The sequence below is a fragment of the Rhinatrema bivittatum genome, chromosome 17, assembly GCF_901001135.1.
Source record: "Rhinatrema bivittatum chromosome 17, aRhiBiv1.1, whole genome shotgun sequence".
Lineage (NCBI taxonomy): Eukaryota > Metazoa > Chordata > Amphibia > Gymnophiona > Rhinatrematidae > Rhinatrema > Rhinatrema bivittatum.
The window spans coordinates 8,769,791-8,792,584 of NC_042631.1; the positions used below are offsets into that span (position 1 = coordinate 8,769,791).

General features: G+C 42.2%; 1 protein-coding gene across 9 annotated transcripts in view; it reads left to right on the plus strand.

The window, feature by feature from the left end:
- Nucleotides 1–22,794, plus strand: part of SHANK2 (SH3 and multiple ankyrin repeat domains 2) — a 544,106-nt gene that overhangs the window by 318,844 nt on the left and 202,468 nt on the right. For all 9 annotated transcript variants that reach the window (XM_029582906.1, XM_029582904.1, XM_029582897.1 and 6 more), the window contains one exon: nt 7,056–7,131. In XM_029582906.1, coding sequence (XP_029438766.1) covers nt 7,056–7,131 — 76 coding nt within the window. The remainder of the gene's footprint in view (nt 1–7,055; nt 7,132–22,794) is intronic.

The following is a 22,794-nucleotide window of genomic DNA, read 5'->3' on the forward strand; positions in this document are numbered from 1 at the left end:
CGTGTGATTGAGAGTCTGTGTGTAAGTGAGAGAATGTATTTGATCGAGAGCATGTGTGTGATTGAGAGAAACTGGTCAGAGAGCTGATGTATGTGTATATGTGAGAGACAATGAAAGTGACTGCTCAAGGAGATGACTGATGTGTGAGACAGTCAGGGATGTGTGTGTGTGTGTGTGAAAGAGAGAAAAAGCATGGAAGTGAGAACTCTGGGTATGTGAGAAAGCATGGGAGTAAGAAGCCTGGTGTGGGGGTGTATGTGAAAGAAAGCATGGGAGTGAGAGACTGGTGAGTGTGTGTGTGTGTGTGTGTGTGTGTGTGTGTGTGAAAGAGAGAAAAAGCATGGAAGTGAGAACTCTGGGTATGTGTGTGAGAAAGAAAGTGATTATGAGAGTGAGAAGCCCATATATGTAAGTGGAACACGGGAGTGGGAAGCCTGTGTGTGTATGGCATGAGAGAAACTGTTCAGGAAGGTGACTGGTGTGTGTGTGCCAAAGACTGTTTGGGAGATGATTGGTGTGTGAGAGACAGAAACTGGTCATGGGGGCATGACTGATATGGTGTGTGTGTGTGAGAGACATGGGCATTAAGGAAGAGGACCATGAGTATAGAGCTTAGCCACTACTGCTGCTTCTGGTGTGTGCTACAGCCTGCATGGATGAGGAGTAGGAGAGCTACTGGAGGGGGTAAGTAAAGGTGGCTTTTTAAGTTTATTTTTCTTGATTGACTGCCATTTTAATTATTTAATATTATGTGATGTGTCTGCTTTTTTTGTTTGAGCAACAAGTATAGCTTTGGTTTATGTTTATTTTATTTATTTTTATTTATTTATTTATAAAAGAGTTTCTATACCGTCGATAAGACAAATCATCTCAATGGTTTACATGGCATAAAAATGTCAAATAAGTGTTCTGTTATAAATACAGACTTCGTTATTTTCATTAATGCACAATGTAAGTTAATTGTGTGTGTGTGTGTGGGGGGGGGGGGGGGGGGGGGGGGGGACGGCATAGCTGACGTTTCGCCTAGGGTGCCTAATACCCTTGCACCGGCCCTGGGTTTACCAACGATGGCTATAGGAAAGTTAGGTGGTGAAGGGTTAAATAGTTGAAGTTAAGGGGACTGGGACAGAGACTCAGATGGGATTGAGTGAATGTCTGTTTGAATAACCAGGTTTTTAACTTTTTTTTAAAGGTGTTTGAATATCAGGGGAAGGGAGACGGACCTTTTCCTAAATCACAGGCCTTGATCAGAGAAGTGTGGCTTAGGAAAATAAGCACAGAGAGGTTAAATTTCAAAGCCCTTTCCATGTGGAAAACCAACGCTTTACTTAGCGAAATGGCTTTTTAAAAATTACCCACTCTGTATATGGGTAAAAGCATAAACATAGGGCCAGCGTGCATAAACTTTTACCCACAGTGCAAAGAGGCAGTCTTGTGGGCGGGGTTTGGAATCATGCACATATTTTTGCATTCCTACCCCCTCTCCCCCCCCCCCCCCCCAAAAAAAAGGCTAACACATCAGCAAGTGTAAATATGTGCAGCTAATGTTTGTGGGATAATTCTCCAAAGGATGGTATGCACAAGCTTTCCCCTTAAAAAGTACTCGCAGACTACACCAATAATGGGCATTTATAAAATTACCGCCATGGAGAATCTGGAGTGGGTGAGTGTGAGGGGAAGGGGGGATTAGTTATTTGTGCATTTGTTTTCCCTGGACCGAATTATTCCGAATGGGGATCTGTAATATTCAGCTACCCGGGGAAGTGCCCCAGTTGGGCTGGGCTGTGCTGGTTTTGTTTGCAGTCTAGATTTGGAGTCAGTCTCAAACTCTACATATTTCATAATGTTCATGGCAGTCTGTAGGGAATGTTATACTCCTGGAGAATACTCATTTAATTCATTTTCATTGCTTTATGATATCACTGACTTAAAAAAAAAATGTTTAAAGGTCTAAAAATAACTTTGTTCTTCATGATCCAGTCTGGCCTTTTTTTGGATTAAATGCAGTATGATACCTTGACTGATAACTCACAGTCAGCACTGTCACCTTTGGTTTTCAGTTCTTGAAATCATCTTCTTACATTATAAAAGATCCCCAGTGTCCTAAAGCAACTTTCCTGTTATAGAGAAGGGATGTCACCTACTCACAAGTCTCTCCAGTGCTCTGATCAGCCGGAGCGTTATTGTTCAATTTTTAATTGGAGGAAGAGCAGTGCATTAACAAAATGCAGTAATAAAATCAATAATTTGGATTTGAACTTTCTCTTTATATTGAGTTTGGGGAGAATGATGATTTTTGCTTTTAATGGTGGAAAACGTGGCCCCTAGCTGTGGTACACTGCAATCCTCTGCTGTCTGGTGCTTGGTGTCTTCCAGCCTTTAATGTCATTTCTATTGAGCCAGATGTAAAAGGAGGCGCTTCTTCTTTTGTTCTTGTTTGATGTGCTTCTAGTAACATTGTAAATGTTGGCAGAAAAAGACCCATGTGGTCCATCCAGTCTACCTAGCAAGTTTTTTTGTTTTTGTTCAGGGTAAGTAGTTGTCATTCTGTGCAGGTTACCCCCATGCCTTCTGTTACAGGTAGTAGCTTATTTATTTTCCCTTTGGAAACTATCCCAGAAAAATGACCTGCATATATTTACCCCTGCTAATTTCTGTGGGTGCTTCGTCTGAAAAACATTGCACACATGCTTTTGAAAATTGAAAATATATGCTTATTTTCAAACTCTGCCCACAAGAATGCCTTTTTACACTGTGGGGGGAAAGGTGTGCACAGAGAGGCCCTATGTGCATACTTTTACCCACTTTTGAAAAAGCCCATTTCCATGAGTAAAAGCATGGTTTTGAAAACTGTGCTCCCTATGTGTAAATCACACCATGAAGTTTGGGCAATCTGAAACTCAGCTTCACTGCACAGTCCTCTCATCTAATCCCAGTGGGGTAGATTTTCAAAGGGTTATCTATTGAAATCCGGCGTATTTTTGTTTGTGCCTGGTGCGCGAACAAAAGTATACGTGTGCGTAGTTTTATAAAGTCTGTCCCAGTGTGTGTTAAGGGGTTTAAGGAGTGACTGCGTACTGAGGGCTGGATTTTAAAAAGCCTACGCGTAGGTGGGGTTAGGCGCGCCAGGGGTATTTTAGAATGGCCCAGCGACGTGTCTAAGTCTCAGGGCTTTGGGAAGGGGGTGGTCTGGGGGGACGGGGCAGGGTGGGGCCAGAGGCCACTGGCACTGTGGCCATTTGCTTCTGTGTCAGAGGATCACATATCAGAGGATTGCATACCGGCGCGCACAACCTGCGCCTGCCCCTAGGCAGGTACAGCAGGTAAAACAATTTTTTGGGGGGACCTAGATTAGGGATAGTTGGTGGGTTGGGAAGGGAGGTTAGGGTAGGGAGTTGGGAAGATCCCTCCCAGGCCGCTCCTAAATTGGAGCGACCTGGGAGGGAATGGGGGAAGGTTGCGGGTGTTGGCGCTCGCAAGTTGCGCACGCCGACCCCCGATTTTATAACATGTGTGCACCGGCGTGTGCATAACCTTTTTTTTTTTTTTTATGTCCATTAAAAAATATTATAACTACAAAAATTCAGATTTGCTCTAGGACTAATAAAAGCATTAGAAGTCTGCACTAGCAAAGTAAGCAGCATCCATAATACCACTTATTAATATCTAAACCTGTTGGGTGAAGTTTCTTCAGCTGGTGTAGTACAGGATGCATGTGACAGTGGTATTAATAGCCCTTCAGCCAATCCAGTCGGGCATTGATTTTCCAAGATACTTTGGAACTGATTTTATGAGGGCAGTGGTGGAAGGAGAGTTTGTTACTGGCTCAGGTAACGCATTACTTTGGCAAGTAATTAATATCACAACGAGACCTCTGAAGACAGTTTCATTCTATTGTGTTGGCCAAAAGAAATGTTTGCAGTGCTTGGCTTGTGTGACAAGGGAGTGTGGGTAATTATGGGGAGCACATGGAGGCCTGGAGAAATGGGATGGGACCAGTGTGACAAGCCAATGAGGGTGCAGGAAGTTGAGATGAGCATGAACAGAAGCAATAGAAGAAGGTTAGAATAAAGTGTCAAAATTGCCAATGTAATTACCTTGATGGGGCGAGAAAGGAGTTTAGTAGTCGTGGTGGCTGAATGATTTTCCCATCTGTAGAAATGATGTTGCAACACAGGTTTATCAGCTGTACCAGACTTTTGATATAACAATGTATGACGCTGTTGAATCTGTGCTTAGGAATGGTGATAGGGACACTCCTGGTGGAGAGGATTGTTTAAACAAATAGGGATGAATTTTCAAAACACTTTTATTTATTTATTTGTTTGTTTGTTCGTTTAACATTCTTTGTATACTGTCGCTCAGAGTCCATCGAAACGGTTCACAACAGATAAAAACAGTTAAAATTAGCATACATTGTAAAATCTTTTGCATATAAAATGAGCATATATACCCTTAAGTAGCTTGTACTCATGTGCACAGTTTATAAACAACAGTACGCATGAATTTTCAGCCTTGCTCGCACATTTTGTGCACAAAAAAGGGATGGTCTAGTGCAGTTGCTCCCAAACCTGTCCTGGGGACCCCCTAGCCAGTCAGGTTTTCAGAATATCCTCAATGAATATGCATGACTAAATTTGCATGCACTGCTTCGACAGCATGCAGATGTTATCTCATGCCCCTAGACCAGAGCTAAATGTTGTGGATCCGTAAAGGATGAAGATTGGAAAAGAAGGAAAGAGTGCATGGAGTAACTTGCCAGTGGGGCAGTTATTACCCTTCAACCAATAAGCCTTGATAATGTGATGCAACTCCATCATTGCTCTCTACTTCAATGGGGGGGGGGGAGGGGAGTTGGATTCATACAGTAACCAACAAAGGCCCTGACTTATGTGGTCTGGGGAAATAAGTATGAGGGTAACTTGCTAATGCGGTGGTTACTACTAAATCAATAAGCCTTGATCCTGTTGATGCAATTCTAACATTGCTTTCTGCTTCAACGGCAAGGCATAGTGGGGAATTGGATTCAAGCATCAACCAACGAGGACGATATGGGAAACTCCAGGGTGCAGCAGATATTACCATAAGCTTACTGGGCAGACTAGATGGACCATTTGGCCCTTTTCTATTGACATTTCTATGTTTCCTATCACTATGCTCATACCCAACACACATGGGATTTCTGCCCATATAGATTCTATTGAGCATTTAGCCTCTTGTATGATCTTTATCCTGTTGGATTCTGCCCTCCCAGACATAAAGTGCCACACAACTCAAAACAAACAATGCAGCGCAGCTTAGCTTCAGGTAATACATAGTCCTTAGACATAACAGTTTTAGCATACAGTATCTCTCTGCCCAGGGCTTCTCTAACCCTTCTGGGCCCTGTCAACTTATGTTAGGTTGAAGAGCATCCTTACTGGGCCCAGAATCCCTTGTGGGGCTGATCCTTAAGGAAGACCTGGCTTAGATCTCTGTGGCCAGTCCCTTAAGGTAGTTTAGGGAATTTCTGGTATACTCCCTCACAATGTTAATTTTTAAAACTCTAAAAATTCACCCTAAAGTGTCATAAATTTAGGGATATCTCAGCTCCATGGTACGTTCCACAAAAGGAAGCGAGGTAATGGTTTGTCCAATTTTAATACAGTATAAGTTATATAGTTTGGTTTGTAAAATTTTTCCTGTAAAATTAAAAGTGGAAAAATCTTTATCTGCTGGCCACAGTATTGGGAAGATTACTGAACATGCAATATAACATTTTAATGAACTTACACAATATTATACGCTTATTTCATAATTAATTTGCTATAAAATGGGCTTATTAGTATTTTATTATTAAGTTAAAGCTGTTGCCTTTCAGACAAAACCTGGTTTTCTTTTTGTGTTACTTGTGTGTGACAAGTTACTGCGGTGAGCATTCCCAGTGGATTTAATGCTCACTGTAACAACCATTCAGAAGGTGTGACTCATGCTGTTGACTATTTTTGGTTTTATAACAGGCCTTATTTCTGAGGGTACAATATGGTGGTTCATGCAGAAATGCTTTATGCAAAGATGTTTGTACGAAATAACTGTGATTATGCATATATCTTATGTTTCTTATAAATTACTTGCAGCTATTAAACAATGTTCTAATGTCATTAGAAACTTTGCAACTTTTGTGACAAGAAGCAAACACTAAGACATGGGTAAGAGTGTGGGGCCTGTATTTTCAGTAGGGCTTCCCTTTTTAGGTTTCAACCAATAGATACCAATGAAACATCCCTGAGGCAAAAAATAAAAAAGTGTTTATTAGATAAAGACCAGGAAAACTCTACTGACCCTAGTACTCTCTCACCCCTCCCCTTGCCTGCCGTAGGGCCTCTGTTCTCCTCTATCCTCCCACTGGCTCCACAGCTCAACTGTGGTGAGCATCAAGGCTGGTGGTAAGAGGACAAAACGAGCAAGGGTGGAGAGTCTGAGCGTGATAAGGGGAGAGAAGATTGGAGATGTGTGGGGAAAGAGGGGAGGTGCGGTATCGAGGGGCCATGTGTGTGTCGGTGCTGGTTACTGGAGATGGGAAGGAATGCGAGGATTAGTTAAGTTATGGCAGAATACTTGTGTTATGGAAATATATGTTTTTGACTCAGCCAGGAAAGGTACCCAACAATAGTACCTGTACTATGGAAACAGTGAAAAACACCACATTTTTTGTACTCTCAAAAGGACCCTTAATTAGCTGGAAAATCCCCTAAATTTACTGTTTTATAAACACCTAAAAAGCGAAGCCCTAATTATACAGCCGAGTATATAAGGTATAAGATAGCATTTTCCTTAGGAGAAACAGCTCATAGACCAAGATTAATGTTATGAAATTTGAAGGAAGGAGGCTCAGAGGGAATGTGATGAAATACAGCTTTACTGAGAGATTTCTGGAAAACCGAATATCTCATTGTACCAAGAAAAAGGAAATAATATTAAATAGATGATGAATAATTGATTAAATAGATAGATTAAATAAACTTGTAGAAAATCACATTATTGTAAAATATATTCTCTCTTCCTTCTTTGCACAGAAACACGCACAGATAGAACCAAGAAACTGTTCAGACACTACACAGTGGGATCCTATGACAGTTTTGATGCTTTAAGGTAAGATGTGCCCAAGCTTCTATTCCTATTGTTAAAACATCTTGCTTTTGAGGTGCTAGTGTGCTCCTGAAATTTAGTTGGAGGCAAAAAAAACTGCATCAGGTTTTAATTGACCTCACCTTGTCCACATCAAGAGGTAAAGCTTTTTTTTTTCACAAAGAGCATGCCCAAATCTTTTGTTGGAGCTTGAATGGACCAAAGAACACTGGATCTTGTCAACATATTATTATTATTTTTTTTTTTGTGTGTGTGTGACTGAGCCCCTTCTTCAAAACTGTGGCTTGTCAACCTTCAAAAGATGCACAGATCATGACAGAACTACTACTGAACATTAAAAAAAATATATATATTTTATTATTACTGAGAACAGTTGACTGACTTTTTGACTGGTTTAATATTTAACTGTAACACGTGTTTAGGGCCTGGTTTACCATGGAACATTTCCATCATGTGTCTGGGGGTGTTTGCATGCTCTTGGGAAATACATAATACAGAGTCCCAGGATGTGTCATTTCTTTATTATGTTGTGAATGTTTTAAGCAAGAACAATGACAAAACATTTTTACTTGCATGTTCTAATTTGTTCTAACATATCCTTCCATATGAAAAATAGTTCCTGGTGAAAGGATTATTTTTATGTTTAATCTTCTTCATTTTTTTCTTTCTATGCTATGCCTTGTTTATATCATTTATTTTATCCTTTTACCAAAAAAAGTGTATCTAATGTACTTTAAATTTCAAACAATCAAGCAGCACAAAATGTCTAATAGTGCTACTTTTTGTATTTGTCTGATTTATAAATAAAATATAAAAAATGAATAACTACTACTACTAGTACTACTACTACTACTACTACTAGTACTACTAGTAGTAGTAGAAAATAGCCCCAAATTTCAGTGGAATATGAGGCAGTTCTACAATAGTATCTATTTATTGTAGGGTATAAGGTGGAGTTAGTATTTCAAAATGACCTTGTAAAGCCAAATCTCTCCCATTCAGTTTTGTTTATAGCTGCTGCCCCAATCCTGGCTGCTGCATGCTCTTATCAATAGGTCATATAGGTAAATGTTGGCCAGATTATATTGCATTATGGCCAAATAATAGTTTAGAAAAACAAACAAACCCCTGTCATAGCTCTTTGAAGAGTTTTAGACCAAAACAGAGGATTAAGTGTCCCAGTGATGATATGAAAAGCAGTTTTGGAACAGGCGATACAGCTTAATGTTACACAGAAGAAAATTGTTGGCTGATTTGAATGTTCTTTGCTATGTTTCTTCTTCTTTAGCCAATTTATTGATGTTCTGCCTTCTAAATGTCATTTCCACTAAGTTGCATGTGAAATCCTAACTTGCTGAATGCATCAGGAATTCAGATGCGTCTTAATCTTCCCAAATTACTCTTTCTGTCCCCAGCACCAGCACCACCATGATTCATCTCATTTTTAACTTTCAAATCCATAATCAGCTCAAGTGGCCCAATTGGATTTGGCTTTGAATCAGTGCGAATGTGGCTCAGGGGTTTTGCTTTATTATTATTATTTTTTTAAATCGGGATTCCCTCGGATTGGTGCAGATTTCCGCAGATATTAACTATTCAGAGAATACAAATATTTTGAATGTAAGTACAAATCTGCCCACAGTTGCAGCCAAACAGGGACAAGAAGATACAAACTGGATTAATATAAAAATTCTAGGCAAACCATAAATGGCTCAGATTTGTCAGAATCAATTGAAGCATGCATGAGTTTGAAGATGTCTGATCAAATCCCTTGCCCTCCTCCCCCCAATCTCCCTTCCCAGTTTAGGTGGGACTTGCTTTTAATCTGACCAATTTACGGTACACATTTCTGATTTTAACTGCTTTTATTTATCCCTCCTTCCAACCATTGTTCTCGCTCCACATTTTGGCTCTGGTTCTGCATCCCCTCCTGATTTTGACTCTCTGCATCCTCTCCAGCCCCCAATAAGTCCTCTTCTCTGATATTTCCTCAGTTGCTGTCATCAAGCTTAAAGAAGTTCTGCCATGGGCTGGCTCATAGTGCTTAGCATAATTACTCATAATTAGCAGTGTGGGCTGACTTACCATTGATCTGAGTGGAACTGAGCATCTGTTCTGCACTGCGCACTACCAGAATAATGTATAATCCAGATTTGCACTTCTGGAAGGAAATGTTAGCATGTTACAGCCAAGATTTCATTGCTTGGAAAGAGAGTGCTGCAAAGATGCCCAATCATGGAACAGAACTGCATGAGAAATGCTGGATTCTTGCATCATTTTTTCCCTTTTGATTTTGAGGCCCAGCTATACAAATGAGATCTTCTCTGATTTCGGCAGCACAGTCTCGATTGTAAGCATGCAGGCAGGAAGAGAGTAGTAGCCCCTATGCTTTTCAGTTCATCTGTGTTGGTACCTCGCCTCCCCTCCCTCACCCTTCTGGTAGCCAGATGTTGCACCTCTGCTCTTTGCAGTGCACAAGACCAATATTAGAAATGTGAGTAGTGGTTATTATTATCCTCTCTAAAGCAGCATGGCACTGCTGGGATAATATCAGAATCTATTGGAAGAAAAGTTATAGCAAAAAAAAAAATAAATTAATGTGTATATTTTATATCCGTAATTACTTGGAGGTCTCCTGTTCAAGTGAGGACTTTCAGGTACTGCCGTTCCTGATGTCTGTATTCAAATGCTCTTCTCTGGGTTTTCAAATTAAACTACTTTATTCTGTAGATTTTTTTTTTTAATTCTTAGCTCTTGATCCAGATAAGATATCTAGCTCATGCAGATTTTAAATTTATGTAAATATATTATCAGCAAATTTCTTGAACTGTCATTCGTGAGAGGAAATATACTTAGGGGATAATTTTCAGAAGGATTTATGCACTTAAAACTGGGTTTTATGTGTGTAAATGCACTTTACTTGTATAAGTGGGCTTTTGAAAATTGCCATGATACATGTTGACTTGCCTAGGCTATTTTATATGAGTGCCTAATTTTAAACTTGGGTGCACCCAGCAGCATCAGTCAGCATACAGACGCACAAGTGACTGTATTTTATAACACATGGTCCCCAACCCTGTCCTGGGGGCCCACCAACCAGCCTGGTTTTCAGGATCTCCACAATGAATATGCATGAGAGAAAATTTGCATGCACTGCCTCCATAACATGCAAATTTTCTCTCTTGAACATTTATTGTGGATCTCCTGAAAACCCGACTGGCTGGTGGGCCCCCAGAACCGGGTTGGGGACCACTGTAATGCGTGTCCAGTTGAAGATCAGTTTCACCAGTTCATCCACCAGTTCACCCAGTGTTCCCCTAAGTCCTCCCAACCTCCCCCCCTCCGGGTTCTTTAGCCTGCATTCTCCTCAGTTTCCCCAGACCCTTCAAACCCCTCTCAGATGCCTGTAACTTGTTTCTTTAACTCACACTTGCCCATAGCAGAAATAATTTTACGTGGCACACGCCCAGGCACATAGGTATATATGTGCACATCTCTTGGCCCCACCCTGAAATGCCCATGCCTATGCCCTGCCCATACCATGCCCACATCACGCCCCTTTTTCCTTCAGTGTGAGATATTCATGCATCAGCACTTGTCCGCGCATCTGGGCACCTTATAAAATCAGGTGGACATGTGCTAAATATGCTCTCAACTCCCGATTTTGGCGTGCGCCCACCTTTTAAAATTCACCTTTAAGTGTGTAAATGTGTTTTTGAAAATTGCTACAATATATGCTACTTTTACACAGCTAAATCCTTTTGAAAATTGCCCCCTAAGCGTAGTGACCACACATTGCAAGTGGTCCTTTTTACTACAGCTGTTTCTGTGCTCCATCAGAACAGAATTCCTGTAACCAGTGTAGTCTTCCAGATTTCTGTATTTTGTTTCTGTTCAAGGTTATGTTGATCTGTGCTATAAAAATTGCAGTATTTACCACTCTGTTTTTCATGTGGTCATGAAGAATTCAGCATATTCTCTTTTTTTTTGCTGTTATGGGTCCCTTGAGAATGTTTACAATGTTCTCTTCTACCTATTTAATGCATGATTTCCAATCCCTTGTGCAGTTTAACTCTGTAGTTAAGTGACAACTTATAAGTTGCATATAGGCTACTTGACCAGTATATATCCAAGGACAGTAGAATGTGACACAGATCTGCGAGAATAACAGGTTGAGGTTGGTTAAAAAGAGAAATCCTGGGGCTTTTGTGATGTCTCAGTGCCTGGATTCAATTCCCAGTCACGTCTTCTGCTCCTTGGGCTAAAATGCAGTACACAAGGCTTTCTAAACCTGCCTTAGGGACTTCCCAACCAGTTGAGTTTTCAGGATATCTGCAGTGAATATGCATGAGATAAATTTGCATTCATCAGGGATCCAGTATATGCTAATTTATTCCATGCATATTCATTATGTATATCCTGAGAATCTGACTGGCTTGGGTAGTACCCGAGGTCAGTTTTGAGAAGTCCTGCTGTAGTGAAAGCCTTCACAGACCTTGAGAAGACGCCATCACACAATGGCAAGAACTAGTATACTCTGGTTGCCTGCATACCAGGTTCCAGTGGCACCTAGCATTGGGATGTCAGTGAAATTGCTTGGTTGGACCTGAAGAGGAAGGTTTAAAAAGAAAGGTGAAAGGTATTAGGTGGTTGTGAATGAAGGCTCACGGGCCTGTAGAATAGATACTAGATGCTGATTCTACTAGAGCTGGAAGTCCAAAAAAGTAGGAGGATACCAGGCCAGGAAAAGAGACATTCTGGATGAGAATTCATTATTTTCTTGTGGCTGTGTGACTCATGGGTGCTTGAGCAGCAAAGACATCTGGTTTTCAGGGTTATCCACCGTAAACATTAAAGAAATATTTCTTTATATAAAAGATGCAGGTGCATGCAACAGTCTCCTAGTGGTGATGATGGCGGTAAAAACTGTAATAGAGTTCTAAAAAGCCTGGCATAAGTACAGAGGATCCTTAGTAGAGAGGAAATGAAAGTAAAGCCAAAGATGGGGTAGGATCTCTGGTACTGGAACAGGACAGGATGATGTGGCTGGTAGGGCTTAGTTGCTATTACAGTATGTTCTTGGTTTATATTTATTTATTTATTTATTTATTTAAAGGTTCTTCTATACCGCGGTACGTATAGAAATACATCACCTCGGTTTACAGTGAAACATTAATTTAGCAACAGGCTTTACATGTAACAGTATAAAATAAACAGTAAAACAATTAATAGCAACAGGCTTTACATAAAAACATGGGTTTCAAATAATATGCATAAATATCGAACAATAGAATATTAATAACCATGTATTTGCAGGAGCAAATAATCTATCCGAGGCAAACCAACATTTTGCCTCGGATAGATACACTGTTGGGCTAAGGACTTGATTGATTTGCACAGTCAGAGAGACTGAAAACCAGATCCGTTTGTGGCCCCTTGAGAACTGGAGTAGTGCATCCACTGAAATTAGCTTTCTTACTTAAAAGGGACTATTTCAGCTGCTAATAATGAGGCTTTCCTGTTTAAAATAATTAGGAGCTTGCTCAGCTTGATTGTCAACCACAAACTGTAAGGAAAGCCTCAATGAGAATATTTCCCCGCCCTGAAGAAACTAGGCATAATGCGTCAGGATTTGAAGGAGATCTTTTGATCTCCCCAAGAGCATGTTCCTTCCTGTATGAAACACTGTGTTAAAAACTGTAAATTAAAATATCCGATAATTAGTAGTTTGCTAGGTGTTATCCTGATTAACTGTGCATTGTACAAACAGCAAATTGCTCTGATGTTTGCATGTGGAAAATGGCTAATAGATCACTTAACTTTAGCACTTCTAAAGTACAACTTTAAAGGATGTGATTATTATAAAGGGAGTACAATATTAATATATATATGAATTTTCTAAAAACTGAAACAGCAAATGAAATATTTCTTTCTCCAGGTATATGATATATATTTTTTAATTCTGAGAACAAGTCTCCAAGTTAAGCATACCCAATATCTGCCATAGATGACAGATCTTGCTGCTCAGCAGCATTTCAGATAGCCAAACCTGAATCAGGTAATGTGGAAGAGTGTTAGGAATCTGATGCGTTATGCTATCTGATGGGAGGACCAATCAGGAGTTAGCAATCTGTTGTATTTCGCTATCTGATGAGAGGAGCAATCAGGAGTTAGCAATCTGTTGTATTTCGCTATCTGATGGGAGGAGCAATCAGACAGGAATTTGTAAGGAAAGCTCTGTGTAGAGCTGGGAGTCAGCAATCTATAATGAATCTCCGTGAGGAGTTAGCAATCTGATATAGTTGTGGGTGGATCCCTGGGCCGGTGGCAGATGACCACGCCCCCGGGAGGATACCCCGAGAGGGGCCACCGGCTAGGCTTGAGTATGGAGACAGACCCACATTAGTTTATTTATTTATTTTATTTATTTAGGTTTTTTTATATACTGGCATTCATGATACAATCACATCATTTATTTATTTATTTATTTTTAATTTTTATATACCGATGTTCCTGTAAAGAATACATATCGCACCAGTTTACAAGGAACTGAACAGTCGCCTCCAGGGCGGAAATACATTAAAACAGTCGCCTCAAAGGCAGAATACATTAACACAAGTATACAGGAAAACTATTAAACCATCATGCTGGTTTACAGTTTAACAGGGGTGCAAATAACTTCTAACTGTAGCTAAGGTGCGGAGAAAAGCAGTTACAAATAACAAGGATGATTGAACTGGGCGAAGAGAGAAATAGAAGGAAAGGATAACGTCGGTAAGATAATTACAAATTCCTGAAACTAGTATGACTGAGAGAAATATGTTGACAAAGTGAGAGATTAAAATTCTTTTATTAAACAGGTTTTTGAAACCACCAGAGGTGGCAGTAGTGAGCTGGAAGTGCCCGGCTGGGCTGCAGTCCCTCAGATACTGGATCAGTGATCCCTGGATAACTGAGCTGTAGAGAAACTGAATATAGTGAGTAGGCAGGGTATGCAGAGTTCATGGACAGAGCTAAATGACAAAACTCACATAAGGTCTCAAGGAAGCTCAGGAGCTGGAAAGGGTTAGGCCCTCGAGGAGCGAGTACCTGGTTCCAGGGAAAGCTCTGAGAGAGCGATGGTAACTCACAAATGTCTGTATCTGCGATAGCTTCCAGGCAGTAGAGAATCTTCAGAGTATTCAGGAACATGGGCTCTCGAGGAGCGAGTACCGGTTCCTATCTGTAATCTGAAAATAAAGAAAAAGAGCGAGGCCCCCGAGGAGCGGGTACCTCTGGTAAGTCCGAGGAGGCAGAGTAGCTTGGGAGGTGTAGCCATAAGCAAACCCCTTACCCTTGCCAACTCCATTAGTTAGTGAAAATAGAAACCTTTAAATATTGGAAGCGGATGACATCATCTCAGGGGGACGACCCTGAGATTCGCGCTCTTGCTGGTACTTCAGTCAGAGTCTTCAGGCAACATGGCGGATCTGCAACGTCGGGCCGGTCCGGGGAGGCCGGAGGGAGACGGCATGGAGACGCCGTGGCAGCAACCGTCCATCAGACCCGGAGGGGGCGGAGTGAGGGCGTCGAGCAGCGACGGACGCAACAAAGAGCTCAGCTGAGGATACATAGTGCTTTCACCCAGTGCTCTGCACTATTTTGGGGGGGGGGGGGGGGGAGAGCAGGAGGGTAAGAAGCAGGAAGCTGCTTCCCACTCCTTGAGCCTGGAGGCCATTTGGAACCTGCCCTGCCTCACTCATTTCCATTAATGACCTGGGCGATCTGACACTGAGGCACCATGAGCCATCATTTGCAGCTCAGCCAGAAAATTAAGAAATGTGTCAGGCAGTGCAGAGCCCATCCCCCAGCCCTCCCCCTGGGAACGCCTCTTCTCGGTGCACTATGGGGCACATTTTCAAAGAGCTACGCGCGTAAATGGGTTACGCGCTCCGGGCCTATGTTCAAAAGGCCCGGGGACGCGTGCAAGTCCCGGGGCTTGAAAAAAGGGGTGGGGTGGGGGCGGGGTCAGCAGCTCCTGGCACTGCGGCCATTTGCCGCTGTGTCAGAGGTCATGTGCCGGCAATTGGCTGGCGCGCGCAACTTGGGCTGGAGGGGGGGGGGATAAAGGTTAGGGGAAGGGATAGGAAGGTCAGGCTAGGGGGAAGGGAACGGAGGAAGCCAGCGCGGCTCGGCACGCACAATTGTGCATCCCCTAGCGCGCCGACCCTGGAGGTTATAACGCGCGCATGTTATAAAATCGGGCGTATACGTGCTGCGCGATCCTTTTAAAATCTGCCCCCATGTGCTTAAGTTTATTCACACACAGGGAGGACAATTTTTTTAAAAAAGCAAACCTTTTCCGCTGCTAAAGTAATGTTTTGCAGGCAAAAATAATTTCAAAATGTCCCTCTTAACAGTTCACCATTTATACTGTTATTACTTTGCCGATTAACAGTAAGGAGGAGTGGAGGTAGCAGCTTAGTGCTCTGAGGACCAGGGAAGCCAGGGTTCAAATCTTACTGCTGCTCCCTGTGACTGTGGGCAAGGTCTTCAACTCCTCAGGTTGGCTGGGGCTTGGGGATGCTGCGGAGGTAGCATTCACAACCCCCCAGGGTGGGAGGATGACAGCTAGTGGCCGGATCTTGGGCCTGGCTCGGGGCTGCCACTGCAGTGACCAGGTTAGCTATGTTGGGATGGGTTGCGAATGAAGACTCATGGTCATCGTTCTGACTGAGCTGAAAGGATAAAGAGACAGAGGGAAACCAAAAATACCCCAGTAATCCTGTTCTGCAGCAGCTCACAGAGGAAGTGGTAAGAGACTCTCTCTTCTGCTGTTTCTTTCAACCACTTCTTTGCGAGTTCCAGCGCTGTGAAGCTGATTTAGTACAAAGACGTTTGAGCTAAGTTACTTGGCATTCCCTGACGATGCACAGTTGCATAGCTCACGTCTGGTCATTTCTGATGAAGGATGTCCGGAGGGTTTTCCCAGCCTGGCTGTGTTTGCTGGAGAAGTCTAACGACAAAAGTACACACGAACTTTTCAGTCTGCACAAGATGACCTGTCATCGAAAATGATTTTTAAAAAAATGCGGTTTTTCAGGCACAGGTGCAAATCACGTATGTGGTTTGAAAGGTAAACCGGTTGATGTCCGCCACGCTTCTGTGATGCCTCCAGAAAGATTCTCTCCACTCTGGCCAAAAGTGTTTGCATTGATCCTGAACGTGCACGCGTGTCTTTTAGACAGCAGAGCATCCACTTGTACGGATTCAGCCAGACCACCCTACCCCGACTGAAAATGTTCCCAAAGGTATCTGGGAATGAGCTCTTTAAAACGCACACATCTTTCATCCAGATGCTGAACAGATGCTGTTTTCAGATATTATGCTTCATTTTCCATTGATTTATGAAACGCTGGGGTAGATTTGAAAAGACGCGCCGATTTTATAACATGCGCGCTAATTTTAGTAAAAAAAACAAAACAAAAAACACTTGGCGACACGACTGGGCCTCTCCCAGTTCCCTCCCAACCCACTCCAATTAAGGAGTGGACTGAGAGGGAACTTTCCGATTCCCTTACCTACTCTTCCTCCCTTTTCCCCTCTCCTCCCCGACCCCTAAACCTACCCTATCTACCCTCATTTTTCTTGTTGCTGACCTTCCCTGCTCCTCCGGGCAGGAGTAAGTTCTCTGCCCCGGCCAGCCCCGCCCCCAGCACTTCCATGCATATCAGAAGATACATGCATGGCTGGGACCGTCTTGAAAACGCACCCGGCGTGCACGGCCTGCTCATACCTCTCGGGGTCTGCACACGCTGGGCTTTAAAAATGTACCTGCTAATTTGTATAATTTAAGGCAAATTTTAAAAGCTTTGGGGGTCGATTTTAAAACCCGCATAAGCACACATGGACACACTAATTTTATAACATGTGTGCACTGCCGCACGCATGTTATAAAATCATATGTCCGCGCTCACGTGCGTGCCAAATTTTAATATCCATGCATGCATGTGCGGGCGGCCAGCAACTTGCACTTGTGGCGGGGAATATTCGAATTACACTCGGTGACACAATCGGCCTTTTTCCCAGTTCCCTAACCCCCTACCTAACCTTCCTCCCCTTTCCCTTCTCCACCCCGACCCCTAACCCCTAATTACCTACCTACCCTATTTTTTTTGGTCTGTAACCGACTTGCTCTGATGAGCAGACGTAAGTTACGCATGCCGGTCTGCTTCTGGCATGCACTTCCCTGGGACAGCATCGAAAGGCACTGTCCCAGCCCGCCCCTTTGGCGTGTGGCCGGACCCTTCCGACAATGCCTGTGGCGTACACAAGGCCTGGCCGTGCATGTAACCTCCATTATTTATGTGCTTGGCCCTTTTACGCACACCAAAGTCGGAAGATACAAAAGTATCTTGGCTGGCACACGCCATGCGGAGTTTATGAAGTGCCCGAGTACGTGTGTATCTCCTGGTATGCACACAAATGGGAGGTTGTAGGCGGGACATTGGGGGTTCGGGTATATAACATGAAGTGTGTGCATAAGTATTTATGCACACAAGTGCGTGCTGGGGTCCCCTACTGTGCAGTTTTACTTCTGCTATGGATGGCGTGTAAATACTGAAACAAGAAAAAGCAGGGCTAGTTAGCAGGTGTTTAAGGCTTGTAGCTAAAAGGCTAAAAACGAGACATATTAAGTAGGGGGCTTAGGAAGTCCTATCCTTTCCCTGGGTGAACTAGGAATGGTCTGTAGAAACTGCTAATTGCATTGGTACATGTATCTAATAAAATCCCCCCACTTCCGCAGTACAGCTGGCTTTTGCACACACATGCACATGTCCATATAAAATTACGTGCACATGTAGGCGCGTACAGCCGATGTTATATCATATGTGCATTATACTTGCGTATGTTATAAAATGGCCGTGTCTCTGGGCACGAGCTGGCATATGCACGTTCATGTGCGCCCACGCGCTGCTTCAACGTAACCATCTTAATTTGTGTATTTTATTTGTTAATTGCAAGTTGCGTTGATGAGGGCACCTTATGAAAACCTGGTATTAAGTTGATTGACATTGAAATCCTTGAGATATGCTTTTTGCTCTCTAGCTCCTGTGTTGAATAACTATTGGTCAGTGAAATCTGTTTTTATTTGTCAGTTTGATAAAAGAAAAAACACAAAGTTTTCCACAAAATTGTGGATGTTCATATATATTTTAGAAAAATGGGATGATACTAATGGAGGAATAAAATAAGGGACAATTTTACATAGAAACATAGAAATGACGGCAGAAGACCAAACGGCCCATCCAGTCTGCCCAGCAAGCTTTCACACTTATTTTTTTCTCATATCTGTTACTCTTGGCCCTTATTAGTAACTTTTTGGTTCTAGTTACCTTCCACCCCCGCCATTGATGTAGAGAGCAGTGCTGGAGCTGCATCTTAGTGAAGTATCAAGCTTAATTGGTTAAGGGTAGTAACCGCCGCAATAAGCAAGCTACTCCCATGCTTATTTGTTTACCCAGCCTGTGCCATTCAATCCTTGTTGGTTGTTGTCTGAATATACATCCTCTTTTCTTCATTCCCCCTGCCGTTGAAGCAGAGAGCTACACTGGATATGCATTGAAAGTGAAGTATCAGTCTTATTTGGTTTGGGGTAGTAACTGCCGCAACAAGCAAGCTACTCCCCTGCTTTTTTGTGAATGCAAATCCTTTTTTCCACATTTCCTCTTGCCGTTGAAGCACAGAGCAATGTTGGAGTCGCATTAACCGTGTGTATGTTTATTGAATAAGGGCATTAATCACCAGGTAGTAGCTGTCATTCCCGCAAGCCACCCCATGCCTCTTCTCTTCATTCACATCCTCTAGGCTTTATGGATCCACAGTGTTTATCCCACGCCCCTTTGAAATCCTTCACAGTTTTGATCTTCACCACTTCCTCCGGAAGGGCATTCCAGGCATCCACCACCCTCTCCGTGAAGAAATACTTCCTGACATTGGTTCTAAGTCTTCCTCCCTGGAGTTTTAAATTGTGATCCCTGGTTCTGCTGATTTTTTTTCCAATGGAAAAGGTTTGACGTTGACTTTGGATCATTAAAACCTTTCAAGTATCTGAAAGCCTGAATCATATCACCTCTGCTCCTCCTTTCCTCCAAGGTATACATATTTAGATTTTTCAATCTCTCCTCATAAGTCATTCGATGAAGTCCATCCACCTTTTTGGTCACCCTTCTCTGGACCGCCTCCATCCTGTCTCTGTCCCTTCGGAGATACGGTCTCCAGAACTGAGCACAGTACTCCAGATGAGGCCTCACCAAGGACCTGTACAAGGGGATAATCACTTCCCTTTTCTTACTCGATATTCCTCTCTCTATGCAACCCAGCATTCTTCTGGCTTTAGCTATCACCTTGTCACATTGTTTCGCCAACTTCAGATCGTTAGACACTATCACCCCACTACTCTCTCTTGCTCCGTGCACATCAGCTCTTCACCCCCGATCGATTATAGTTCTTTCGGATTTCCACACCCCATATGCATGACTCTGCATATTCTAGCAGCAATCATTGTTACAAAGTCCACGTGACTTTTTTTATTCATGGATCTTTGCACCAATCTTCAAAGCAAAATTGTTTGCATACTTTCCTTGGAAACTTGCTCTGCGGACAAAGTATTGTAAAAGATGGGGTGGTTGAGTGGCAGGTTGTATGTCACAGAATGCACAACATACTTAATTACAAGAATAAAAGCTTTACTTATAAGTCTGAGAATAAGCAATAAAAAGCATACAAGGTCAAAGTTGCATTATAGAATATCTACACAAAATACTTTCCCTCACAGTTTCCGATGTCAGATATTTTGGAAAATACGGAAACACAACGCGTTGGGGAATCAGCAGCAACTCATCAGTCACTTCCTTAAACACCTTCCAGCTGTTGGTTCTCTGATTCCAAACAACCTGTCTCATGTTGCTCTTTTTAAGTGAATTTGTCTGACCTTTGCCCTAGTTTTTCTCTGGACCACTCCCCATGTGCTCGCTGAGGCCCCTACTATCCGTTATCAAACGAGCAACACACAGCTGGGTGAGGCCCAGAGGCGGAGTCCTGTTCTGTTCAGATATCTGCAGTTATTCTTTCTGAGTAATGACTCTCCAATATATCTGATCTCAGGACTTGTTTTGTTACAAATAGCTTTTTGTTAAAAGCAGGCTAAGAAACATGGCATATGTATTCTCAGAACTTATAGGCCTTATATTAAATAATTATATCTGATGAAATTTTCACTTTTTTTTTTTTCTCATGCATACTTTTCCCATGAAAAATAACATCTGTGGATTTGTGAATGCACTCTTGTCAGGCTAATTTTAAAAGCCCTGTACATAAATTGGGCGAACTGAGAAAATAGTGAATAACGTTAGCACGCGTCCCTTATAAAATTCTCCACCCCCCCCCCCCCCTTATGCGGTAGAAGTGGCATTTGTGCACACATGGACACATCCATTAAAGTTGTACGCGTATCCAAGCTCTTTTATAACATGCGTGCATATACGCGCATATGCCATAAAACGGATGCATCTCTGCACGCGAGCCGGCAATCGCGCGCACACGAGCACCCACGCGCCTGTTTAAAAGTTACCATCCCTGCGCATAATGTTCTTCTGTTTGCATAATAATTGCACCCCCAGAACACCGCCTCCTAATGCAACTAATGGGTAAAGTGCAGGGGACTTTCTTCTGGCAGCTCTTTCGCTATTTTCGTAGGTTGATGCTCCTCCCCGATCCATCACATTCAATGGGAAAAGGGGCAGGAGCCCAGTCCACTGCTGGCAGTGGCAGTGACAGAAAAAGAGAGAAAAAAGCATCCCAGATAGTGCCCACTGCAGCTAATTGTTATGGCAAGTAAACATCGTCTGGGTCTGTGCAAATGTAGACATAGCTTTGGTGTTTTGCAGTTAACATCACCAGAGAACAACTTTTTGCATTAGCAGCTTTGCCAATATCATGGATGAGTTTGCAGGACTAAAATCCAGAATAAAATTGCAAGTATAATTGTTTTTAAAAAAAGACTTTTATAATAAACCAGTGTGTGAATGTATTTTTTGTCTTATTTTACCACAAATGTAGTTTATCAACATTTTATCTTTTTAATGTGTGGTATTTTCTTGAAAGCAAGGGAGGCCCATTAGTTTATACTTCACCCGGGGACCATTGAGCACCTTAATGTGGCCCAATCAGAAGTCACAGAACGTTAGGAAGTTGACATATTTATTTAGGATTATATGGAAATATGCTCTTATATTTAATTTTAATATACTTTTAACTATGTGAATTAAGACACTAATTTTTAAGATATCTGATAAAATTAACCAATCATTAAAATTTTAAAATAAAATAAAATTGGCAAAAATCATAGGAAATACAAATTAAATCAATCATTAATTCTGAAGATATAGTAAAATATCTATTTTTGTTGACCTCCTCTAATTTCTATATAGTGGTTAGATGGTTTGATAATTTTTTATTTTGATTGTAAACATTTGGTCTACCTAGTGTTCCTATAAGTCAATAAACTCTTTTACTGGTGATAGTTAATGGGTTTGTTTTTTTTTTAATTTCTATTCCATATTTCGTGACTGGCCAGACACTTCAAAGTGGATTACATTCAGGCATGTAGGTGTTTCCCTTTCCTCAGAGGGCTTGCAATCTAAGGGATTCGTTAGGCACATACCCTGCTGTAAATGCCTTAACGTAGCAATAACACACAGTATTTTAAAACTATGCATTCTTTCACCCCTGACATTCCAGGTATGGTAATGAGCTGCTTTGCATGCATTTAGTTTACAAATGTAAAAAGTAACTCGGCTTGCAAAAAAAAAAATGCAAGCCAAGTTAATTTCAGGAAAATTACCTACAACTCTAGGGAGACAGGATGTGATTATTGGAAAGAACCTCCAGTGACCCAGAGTTGGGGTTGGGGGTAAGATGGTAGGGCAGTTGCAACAATCCTAAAAATGCTGGGAGGTTGTCCCAACAAGCTCTCCCCTTCAGAGCCTGATTCCTGCTGTGATTGGCTGGCTACCCCATATCACCCAACTCCACCCCAGTCCTTCCAACATCATCATACATTGGGAGGAAGGGCCAGGCCAGCCTCATGGCCATGGCCGCCATCTTGGGCAGAACAAGCCAGTTGCCAAGTGTCACAGCTAAGGTGTGGCTTTTGGTTATATGCCAGTGCCCATTTATCCAGTATCCACAACGCTATATCCAGTGGGCGTCTGTGGCCTATTTTTCCATTTTTTTTTTTATCTTTGGAAGTTTTTATGCTCTTCTGGTATTTAAGTTCATCCATAACACTCTCCAATCTCGGTGTTATCAAACAGTGAATATTGTGCGAAAGTTATATTTGCCTTTTTCAAAGTTGGCATGGTGAATTATGCATCATGACATGCCTGTGGGTGGAGGCAGTGTGAGTTGTTTGCACACCTTGTGCTAGAAATATCACAAGGCAAAGTCTTAACATCCCCAAGGGCTATAAATAATTGGAATGCGCTTTCGTTTACAAACATTGAGGGCTGGATTTTAAGAATTACGCGCAGGCATAGATTTGTGTGCACAACCCGGCGAGCACAAATCTACGCCCGATTTTATAACATGTGAGCGGCTGCGTGCGCATGTTATAAAATCCAGGGG